The sequence below is a fragment of the Marmota marmota genome, unplaced genomic scaffold (assembly GCF_001458135.2).
Source record: "Marmota marmota marmota unplaced genomic scaffold, marMar, whole genome shotgun sequence".
Taxonomy (NCBI): Eukaryota; Metazoa; Chordata; class Mammalia; order Rodentia; family Sciuridae; genus Marmota; species Marmota marmota.
The window spans coordinates 4,351,545-4,362,089 of record NW_026000294.1 but is presented as its reverse complement, the minus strand read 5'-3'; the positions used below and the strand labels follow the sequence as shown (position 1 = coordinate 4,362,089).

Sequence of the window (10,545 nt, the reverse complement as noted above, 5' to 3'; positions counted from 1 at the left end):
AAAAAAAAAAATATATATATATATATATATATATATATATATATATACACACATATATATATATCATGGGGTAGAGTCAGAGAGGCCTGGATTCAAATCACAGTATCTGTTATTTACTATAATCTATATGCCCTTGAGCTGTTTACTTCAGCCCACTGGGCTATACTTCCTTTATCTTTAAAATGAGATGAATACTTGCATGACTGTTTTAAGGATGAAATGAGATAATATACATGAAGCACCTAGTACTTAGTAGGTGTTTAATAACTGTTAGCTCCTTTGTTATCACTGCCAGTTCAAGACTTACAGCTCATCCATTGCCAGTTTCTCTAACCTACTGGCTAAGGTACGCTGATTATTTCCTATAGCTGCCACTTTATGATTATTTCCTTTATCCCATTGCCTCTTCTAAAAGACCATCAAGCATAGGCCAAGCCAATCTCATTCCATGATAGCATGCCTCGCCAGAGTCTTATGCTCTTTAAATCAGAGTACCAGGGGGAGCAATGAGGTTCATTCTTTGGGGATAGCTTAGAACAAGGCCAAAACAACTTCAGCCATTATTCCTCCAATAAGACTGATGGTACCTGTCCTTCATGTTAGGATCTAGATCTGTGTCCCAGGCAACACAGCAATCTCACTACCAAGTTTCTGGATATTTCTTCCACTGGGATTGCCATACATTTCTCTGCTTCTCAATAATCTCCCAATTTCACAGTGGTGGTTGTGGTATTTTCTACCCAAGAAAACTAGAGTCAAACCATCTCTCTACCATTCTCCCTGGTTCTGAGGTTCCATTGGCCACTGGTTCCATGACCAAATTCTGCACACCTGCCTGTTTTAGTCAATCATGTAACAGGACACAGCAAGAGCCCAGGTCTCTGAGACCAGGGCTCAATAAGAGACCAGCAAGTCTCAGAGATTTTCTTTGTGGCTAAGCAGCGGGTGAAATGATAACTTTCTTGCTCCTGGTTCCTTAGCAATGTGGCCTTCAAAACTGGGTAGGGTGGAAAGAGCTCAATATGGCCACCTGAGCATGTTTGATTTAGAATGGCATCAAGATTCTACTCAATAACTTTGACCAAAGATCTTAATATATTTAGCTTACATGTTCCTTACTCACCAATAAACCATGCTTGGAGTTCAGTCTTAAAAATGACTTTTGCCATTTAGTAACACCATCCCAAAGACATCTCAGAGTTGGTTGGGATTGTTTTTTTTTTTTTTTCTCTCTCCATATCTATGCTTCTCTCTAAGTACTACAATCAGTGTACTAGTGGGCTCATGTTAGAAGAGTACAAGCAGGAAAGCCCTTCCTCCCATACTGGGCCTTGTTATAGTCACATGGACCTTAAAGACAGGCTATGGCCACAGCATCTGCCTGGGAACACTGAAACTCTTTCAGAAGCTTTCTTTCAACAAACAGGATTCGGAAATATCTATTTCTTAGCTTTCTGACCCACTACATTGATTTAATTCCCTTCCAGTGATTGAGATGATCAATGAAGGGGATCAGGGGATTGTTTTTTGAAGTTTTCCCCTTGGTGGCAAATGTGAGGTCAATAAAAAAGGTAAAAAGCCAACCCCCCAAACTGATGGTTGTTAAAGCCACCAACCCTAAGGCCCCTGGCTAGAAAAGTGTGGGGTAATAGAAAGAACTCCACATACCAGCTCAGGGACCTGGGGTCTTGTTCTGCTGTTCTGCTGTGGTCACTAACTTGCTCTGCCAGTAAACTAGGCTGTTAGACTAAATGCTTTTGAGAACCTCTTCTAATCAAATGCTTTATGGACTGTAAAATGAGTCTTTTATCTCATGAGGTGTGGTTCTTAATGTTTTTTTGGGTCATAGGCCCATTTGAAATTCAGTAAAATATTATGGACTATCTGCCCAGAAAAGGCAAATTGTCATGGAATCATGCATAACATCTCAGGGACATCATGGAGTTCCTGAATCCATGGACACTCGATAAAAAATTGCTTTTCAGGAGATAAAATAGCTTATCAGCAGAAGGCAAACATGAAGCAACAGCAATAACTACTTGGCTTCCCTCCATCTTAACAATTTTTCCTAACATTTGACTCAAGAATGGAGCTCCAATATGACAAACACAATATGCCTTTTTTAAAGAAATATTTTCAGTTTGGAAGTTTTGTTTGTTTTTCACTTTTTCTTGTTTGCTTGGAAAGGAAGCTTTCAGGTGAAAACAGGAAGGATAATCCAAATAGACCTAGGCTTTGACATGCAAAACATGCTTTGCAGATTTGTCCTAAGTGGCTGTAGGCAAGAGCAGGAAGGCCCCCTTCCTAAGTCCATGCAGGGTGTGAGCACTGTGAAGGACATAACCCATGCTGTCTGGTCCCACAGCAGACAGGCTCTTAGCAACATATTGCAATGCCAGAGCACCAACCTGGCACCAGTGCCCATATCCTCAGTAAGAGACATGTTAACATTCTCCAATATTCAGCAAACATTCCTACTCCCCTTCAACCCTAAGCAATGACCCCAAATCAAGTTGCCTTTAGTTCAGAGCAAGACTCCTAAGACCAGTCTTTAGCCCCAAATCTTGAGAGTTCAACAGCCTTTTGAGGAAGCAGGAAGTTCAGAGAAGAGTTGAAAACTAGGCTCCCTTCTTCGACTCAGGTCAGTGGATATCTTGATTTTGGCAGAGTCTGGGGCTTGAGGGAATCCAGACATTCACAGTGTTACAGGAGCTTAATACAGACCTTCTGAGGGGATGAAGACAGAATACAAAGGAGAAATAAACATGTGTCTAGGACATGTGCCCCTTATTTTTGGCTTCCCATGAGCCTGAAGGTGCAGGGCCAAGAAGGAGCTGCTCTTCAGCACAAAATGTCTCAGGACACAAGGCTTTGAAGTAGACCCTTTCAGGACCTGGAAAGGATCCCTGAGGCCAAGGATTTTAAAACCTGAAAGAAAAAGAAGAAAAGGAATTATCTAGGACTTGTTACACACTTAACAGCCACTGGGCAGTGGAGCCTGCTAGGTAAGTAGCAAAGCCTATGACTGGTAGCTAATCTTCTGAGAAACAGAGGCTGGCTGGGAAAAGGCCATTAGGGCTCAGATCCCACAGAACAGACCTACAGTGGAATAGTAATCAGGTCTAGAGACTTTGTGCCTTCCAACTTTAATTTCCCAAAGGTGTACCTGGGAAAGCAAAAGTCTGATACTAGAACTTCTGAGATTACCCCCACCTGTATGGCCTGCAGTATCTTCAAACTTCCTTTTACTGGGGCGTCACCTTTATGTTGGCTGATAACGAGAAGCTTATCAACCTATGGACCTCTGAGGACTGGTAGTGATAGGAAGACAAGGAAGGCTAAGGAGCATATGACAAGCTAAGCTCCAGATACTTGGATATCATTTATGTGTATATTGGTTCATGTCAGGCCAGAAATCTGATAGTTAAGCAACTAGAACTCCTAGGTAGAGAAAAGCATTTCCTGACCTCCAAGATGCTTTTGACCTTAGTAAGTCACTTATCTCCTCTGAACTTCAGTTCCTTTATTTGTTGAGTCAGAACACATATTATCCTACCTACTTCTGGCATCTGGTTTGGATTGAATGAGATAATGGATATGAAAGTGTTTTGTGCTAGACAAACACAAAAGACTAAGGATAAAAGTTCTGGTAGGTATGACTGAAATAGTAATTTGGTCTGAAGAAATGAAGTCCCTGTACAGATACTAAGGTAGCCTCTTGGCACCTTCAACAATACCCAAAGGAGGTTATTTGTTTCCTTCTTGACCCAAAGGATGTGAAAGTTATAAGGTTCCAACTTCTCATTTTATAGACTGGGAAACTGAGACTCTGAAAAGGAAATGTACTTGCCCCAAATGTTACAGCTAGGACTCATAATGAATTTAATTCAAAGGCAACCTGTACAACTATACTACCATCTGACTGGAAGAGAAAGAAAGGAAAGGAGAAAGTAATTTAAAATCACACAAAACCTCTGAATTAAAAAGCACTAAGTTCAAGGGTCATGCAATTTAGGATAATGAACTGACGCATGAAAGTGATTCCCCATCTTCTAAATCTGGTGTATTAGCCCTTAAAGACTCCGTAATCAGGATCTTTGTAAAGGTTCTGTAGTCAGGGTGGAGACAACATACCTGTGGCCTCAACTCTCATCTCCAGGAAGTCTGCCTTGAGAACTGTGAGCAAAGAAGAAATAAAATTCACTAAGACTCTAGAAATCAGGATGACATAGGCAAAGCAAGGAGATGAGGGATACTTCCAGACCAAGGCCAAACAGGTCATCTGAAAAATGGGGAAATGATTCTGCCCGGATATCTTAAAGCTTCTCTGGAATGTTAAGAGAGCACAGTCTCCTGACACAAAGACATTATTCAGGTAGCAGAACAATCCTTTGTGTATCTGTGTCAGGGCATGTAAAAATGTAAAAATGTATCATCTTTTATCTTGAAGACCAAACCAACCTTGCCCAGACTCTTAATGTGTTCAGATCAATCCCAAATTATCATTGCTTGGGGACAACTGGGAATTATAAAAAATCCGATAGAACCAATTCCCCTATAATGTGAGCAGAGCATCCCACACAACAGCTGGTCCCCTTCTGTTTTTCTCGAAACTGTTTATAACTATTGCCTGAATGATCTCATTCCCATTCATGGTTTCAATTACTACCAACTTTTGGGACACTTTCCTCAAAGTGCTACTATTCATATTGTAGTATATGTGGATGATCCATACTGAAGCTATATGGTGTCAGTTCTCAATAGTTCTATTCCTCCATGTATCTATGCCCTGACACAACTATTAGCCTAAGGCTGCAGTTACCCAGTGGATATCTGTACCAGGATTTCCCCTGAGTGTCTTCAAAATAACCATCTATAATTGAGCACAAAATCTTTCTCAAAAAATCTACTCCTTGATGATTCTTGAATCATCTACTTAATTACTCAAGTTTGACTATTCCCTCTCAGGTGTTCTGCAACATCCCACATTTGAAAAGTCAGCAGTGTCTTACTGAGCCTGCCACAAGTCTGTCCCTTCTATTCCATTGCAATAGGTAATGCCATAGGCTAGGACTTTCATCAAATCCTGCCAAGATGATTAGTCTCCTAATGGGTCTCCCACCCTCCAGTCTCTATACTATTATCTATCTTCCCCATTATCATTATGGTGATCTTCTCACAACTCAGCTCAGAATATGAATTGCCATGCTTAAGTATCTTCCATGACCCTCCTCCAATGGACTACAGTGTAAAGACTAAACACCTTAATATGTCATACAAGACCTTCATGATCTAGCCCCAAGTCATGTTTCCAATGTCACCTATAGCTCCTCTTTTTACTCCCACATTCTCTCCAAAGTGAAACAATAATCTCTCTTGAACCTGTATTATATAAAGATGGTCTGCCTCCATATAATGTCCTCCCTTGCAGTCTTCACTTCCTCTTCTTCTTTTTTTGAACCCAGGGCCTTGAGGATGCTAGGTAGACACTCTACCACTGAGTTACACCCTAGCCCCTCACTTCTCTTCTTGATGACCCTCTACTCATTTTCTTTTCAGTTATTTTTCTAAAATTGCTATAGAATGGAAAGGAATGAGGGAGAGTGTCATTCAAATAGCAGGATACAGTTAGTTATGCAAATGGGAAGCAAAAGGGGGCAAGGAAATGGTTAAATAGTTTATTTGTTTCATTACAGATGAGGGAAGAGTTTGGCCACAGTGACCATCGATAGGATTGACTGTGTGACTAGTCCAAGGATCTTGCTCAGAGGCTGGCATTTGTATTTAGTAATGCAAGTGGTGGTTATGAGCTGGGGGTCTAGACAGAATGGATGCTTCCCTATTTGGATACTGAGTGGGAGGAACCGGTGGGATATGGGGGCTCATGACATACTGGAGAGCAGGTATCCACATTGTTCTTATTTATACTCCTTCCAAGATAGAATCTGGGGATAAAGACCAAAATTAAGTCTAGGTTCTTGAAGGGTGAATATAGGATAGATAGAGTGTCCTGAAGGGCCTGATTTGGTCACAGCCCACTTGAGTTATAGTTGCTCTAAGGCTTCCCTGAGTACTGGCTGACAAAGCCCACCCAACTGGCAATGTTATCAGACTTGTACACACTCAACACTAGTTTGTCTATTGCTTCCCTATTGAAAGTCTGCCTGCCCTGAAAATTCTATTGAATTTTGTTCATGCCTCTCACATATTCCCTTCTCAAAGCCTTGGTTCCCATCTAGAGATGCAGTTCAATCCCATAACATTTTTCTGTACATTTTTACTTATCCTTCAAGCTCCAGCTTAGATAATCATCACTTCTAAAAAAGTTTTTCATTTAGACATTCCCATTGTATTCTGTTCATTCCAGATTACATTGTTCAAGTTCTTTGGTATTTATTTCTTAAAAGGCTTTCCCTGGGTGGGGCGGTTGACCAGGAAATTCTCTTGCTGGAGGGGTACATCATTAAGAATATTAGGCATGCCCATTCTTTCTCGCTTCTTTATCTCTTATTTCTTTTCATTCTTTTTTCATTCTCAAGGCAAGCCTTTTTGAAAACCTCCATGGTAAAACCTTTCATCTTCATGCTATTTGTAAAAGAAATCTGGGGCCTTGACCTAACTTTCATCTGTTATGGTAGAACAAATGGAAAATCATGTCTAAAGAGAATTTGGCCCAGTCTATAGCTTCCTGTGGCTCACAGTACTAGGGTTTCTTATGCAGAACCAGGTCTTGGTAAGTCTAGATCTACAGTTTTGACTAGAGGATGTCTAACCTATCCCAAGCTGAATTGCTGGAAAAGGTGAATTATTTTGCTTTTGACTTACCACCTAGAAGAGTAACAACGCTTCCATTACATTTTAGGGAGTACAATTTAAAACTCTCTCAATAACAACATAAAACAACTCACAGAAAATACCTTAAAAGCTAAGCAATCATTTCTCCAGGTTCTAGTCCAAAGGGCCCCAAATGCCCAGGGATTGAACCCAGGGGCACTTAACCACTGGGTGACATTCGCAGCCCTTTTTGTATTTTATTTAGAGACACAGTCTCACTGAGTTGCTTAGTGACGCTCTGAGATGCTGAGGTTGGCTTTGAACTGTTATCCTCTTGCCTCAGCCTCCCTAGTTGCTTGGATAACAGGCATATACTACTACACTCAGCTTGGCCATTACACATGATATTTGGGTTTCTCCTGAGACCCAGGCCCATTGCTGGCAAAGGCAAGGCCTCGCATTGGCTGCCTATCTAGTTCAGTCTTTTGTCCTTTTCATTGGTCATTGGTTTTCACATGTATTCCAGAACAACTTATGGGACTTAATTGACTTCTGTTTGCAGGGTGGCTTCCAGGACCCGGTTCTTTGAAACAGCTTCCCGGAAAACAGGAAGGTAAGAGACAAAAGGGACAGAAGAGAAACCAAATCATTTTTTAATAAATGCATTATGAACATCCCATGGGTTCTTGCTCTTACCTTCTTTTGTTCTCTTTCTCTATAGAACACTCTCTTTCCTGCAACTTTGTATTTTCATCTCTTTCTCTCACTTGTGTCTCTGTTTTTGTCTGTCTCTCATGCTTTTTCTCACTTAGTGTCTCTCATTCTCTTTCTGTTACTCTTTGTATTTCCTCTGTGTTTCTTTCTTTATGTCCCTGTCCCTGTTTATCTGTTTTTCTTTCCCTATGTCTCTCATATAAGATGTCTCTTCCTTCCACTTTCTTTCTCTCTCACAAATATGTGCATGCATACACACACACTCATGCATACACACCAGACTATACTGCAGAAGCTCATACCCAATGTAGATCTTCTTTTTGTTTGTTTGTTTTACTTATCTAGACCCTGTTAAATTCTCAAAGGGCAACTGATAGGAACATGTGTAGTACTCTACCTTAAATAGCCTTAGAATAAACATGGCTCCCATTTCAAAGATAAATAGTAGCCTCAGATAATGGTTCTCAAACTTAGTGCATATCTAAATCACCTGCAAAAACTGGAGGGAAAAAAATCAAAGATTCCTGGCTTCTATTCTAGACCTGCTAAAGCAGAATTTCTAGGAGTACAGACTAGAGATCTGTTTTTTGTTTTTTTTTTTTTTAATTTTCTTCATTTCTCTCTTTCCTTCCTCCCCCCTTCCTCCCTTCCTCCCTCCCTCCCTCCCTCCCTTCCTTCCTTCCTTNTTAAAAAAAAAAAAAAAAAAAGAAGATACAAAAAAAGAAAAAAAAAAAGTTATGTATAATGGCTCTGAGCCCAGAGGCACCTGAAAGACCACAGATGAACCCATTTGCTCCCTGTGGGTCCAAAATGGTCTAACTTTGTTGCCCATTTCAGCTTTTCTTGGAGAAAATATGTGAAATTAAATATGTGAAATTAGTCTTGGGTTTCAAAGTATAATTTTTGGCATTTAGTAAATATATGTAGCTAATTATCTGGAACAGTGGAGGTTTTGCTCTTCTTTCCCCAATTTTACAATTATGGAAAGCAAGAGATACAAGAAAAAGGAAGGTCAGGAGGTAGTATTGCTGAAAGAAGTCCCAGTCACTGGCTGAAGACCAGCCAGGCTAGTCCCTGAGTGCTGCTGTGGTCCCATCCTGGCTGCTCCTTCCCTGGTTCCGTGGCTTACAGCCCAGCTTCATGAAAGCCTGCTGGATGTCAGCTCAGCTCCTACCCTGTAAGAGGCTCTCTGGAGAACCTGAGTCATTTTGGAGGACTTTGAAAGTTTTTTTTTTAATGTGTTCATTAAATTACTTTTAAAGCCAGTAGCAATAACAAGAAAATAAGAAAGTAAGTTCCATTTTCTGGGCTGGAGCCTAAGTCACAGCAATATGGCTGAACACACTAAGAAGGTCGGAATCATTGGTTCAATATGGGACCTGCTATGGTGCCTCCTTCTTGAAAATGGTGAAGAAAATTAAAATTAGCCAGCATGCCAAGTACACTTGCTCCTTCTGTGGCAAAAACAAGATAAAGAGACGGGCTGTGGGGATCTGGTACTGTGGTTCCTGCATGAAATCAGAGGCTGGTGGTGCCTGGACCTACGACATACGACACCACTCCTGCCATCACAGTCAAGTCTGCAATCAGAAGGCTGAAGGAATTGAAAGACCAGTAGAAGTTCTACCATTTGAGACATCCCTAGGTTATAATAAATGGGTTAATTTATAACAAAATTGTGGTTTATTTTTATTATATTAATAAGATGTTCTTATGTACATTGCATTAATATTGTCCTTTCAAAAGAGATTTATAAATTGGAGCCCTTCTAATTTGAATTGGAAAAGTTTGCTGAGATGGATTATTGTAATTCAGTTTTTTTGTTGTTTTATTTTTCCAGTAGTCAGATGATAATAGCTCTTTTTAATAACTGTTCAACTTCTCAGAAATACACTGACATATTGTGCAAAATTTGTTTTAAAGCTAAAATACACAAAGGATATACATAAATTGCCCAAAAAAAAAGAAAGAAAGTAAGTTCCAAAGCCATGTGTGTTAAAATCAGAAAGTGATTTTATCACCCTACATAGATCAGGGCAGCTAAGAAAAATGAGTCTTCTGATAGATACTAAGAATCAAAGTCTTCATCTGTAGGAAAATCTCAGCTTTGCGTGCTGAATGGAATACTTCAAACAGGGCTGGCCTATATTCCCCCAGACTACAAAGTGAATGATGCCCCACAGTTGTGCATTATATACATTCCATATGTTGATCCTGAAAGCATTCCTGGTCACCTAAGATAGGCACTAGGTCAAACTGAGGAACAACCCTACTTACACAGATGATGGGATTTCCCCTGCATTGCCAGCTACAATATCTGGCTTTGGTTCTGGCTTTTGGGGAGTAGCTGCCCGGCTGGGAGGGTCTGGGGGTCTCACTGGGGGACGGATGATCGTTGGCTTTTCTCCTGGAGGCCGCACTTTGCTGACACTGTCAGTATCTCCTAGGAGAAAGAACAATACCAGAGACTTGAATAATTAGCCAAATGGAATACAACTCAGGAACAGGAACCCAATAATCAAGTTACGAAGCCATTTTCCTTGGCCTCCATTTCTTCTTCACCACCAAAATCTCTGTCCTTTTCTGCCAGCTGTCCCTTCAGAAAGTCTATGTTTGAACCCCAGATCCATAACTTAGTAAACCTTGGTTTTGTCATATAACTTCCTAAGTCTCTTTTTTCTCAACCATATAATCAAGATTAAGACTACATTATCTTACAGAGGTATTGAGACAATTAAATTAGGTATTAATATGTTTAACAATGTTTGATAGTGAATTTCAATTTGACAAATTCATCATCACAGATATTCAGGTCCTTTCCACTTAGGTTTTGATTATTATAATACTCTCCTAAGTCACTTCTTACCTCAATTTCTCTAGCTTCCAGGTTGGTCAGTACATATTAAATATAAATACTTTCTTACAAAATGGTTCTGACAGGATTATCATGAAATGAGAGCATAACACATTGCTGGTGCCACTGTAACTAGTTTTATTTTGTCTAAATACTCATTAAGCATTCTAGAACAATGTGGATAACTACAACATTATACATAT

The 10,545-nt window shown here is 40.1% G+C and overlaps 1 protein-coding gene, 1 long non-coding RNA gene and 1 pseudogene across 2 annotated transcripts in view; 1 reads left to right on the top strand and 2 right to left on the bottom strand.

The window, feature by feature from the left end:
• Window positions 1–107: 107 nt before the first annotated feature.
• Window positions 108–6,738, bottom strand: LOC125614428. The gene is made up of 2 exons (XR_007345015.1): window positions 4,135–6,738; window positions 108–2,928 (listed from the first exon to the last, which is right to left on the bottom strand). It is a non-coding gene; the product is annotated as an uncharacterized LOC125614428 (long non-coding RNA).
• A 2,081-nt stretch (window positions 6,739–8,819) lies between these two features.
• On the top strand, window positions 8,820–9,246 carry LOC107155656 (annotated as a pseudogene).
• A 515-nt stretch (window positions 9,247–9,761) lies between these two features.
• Window positions 9,762–10,545, bottom strand: part of Ophn1 (oligophrenin 1) — a 350,877-nt gene continuing 350,093 nt past the window's right edge. Inside the window, exon 22 of the mRNA XM_048797200.1 lies at window positions 9,762–9,931. Coding sequence (XP_048653157.1) covers window positions 9,762–9,931 — 170 coding nt within the window. The remainder of the gene's footprint in view (window positions 9,932–10,545) is intronic.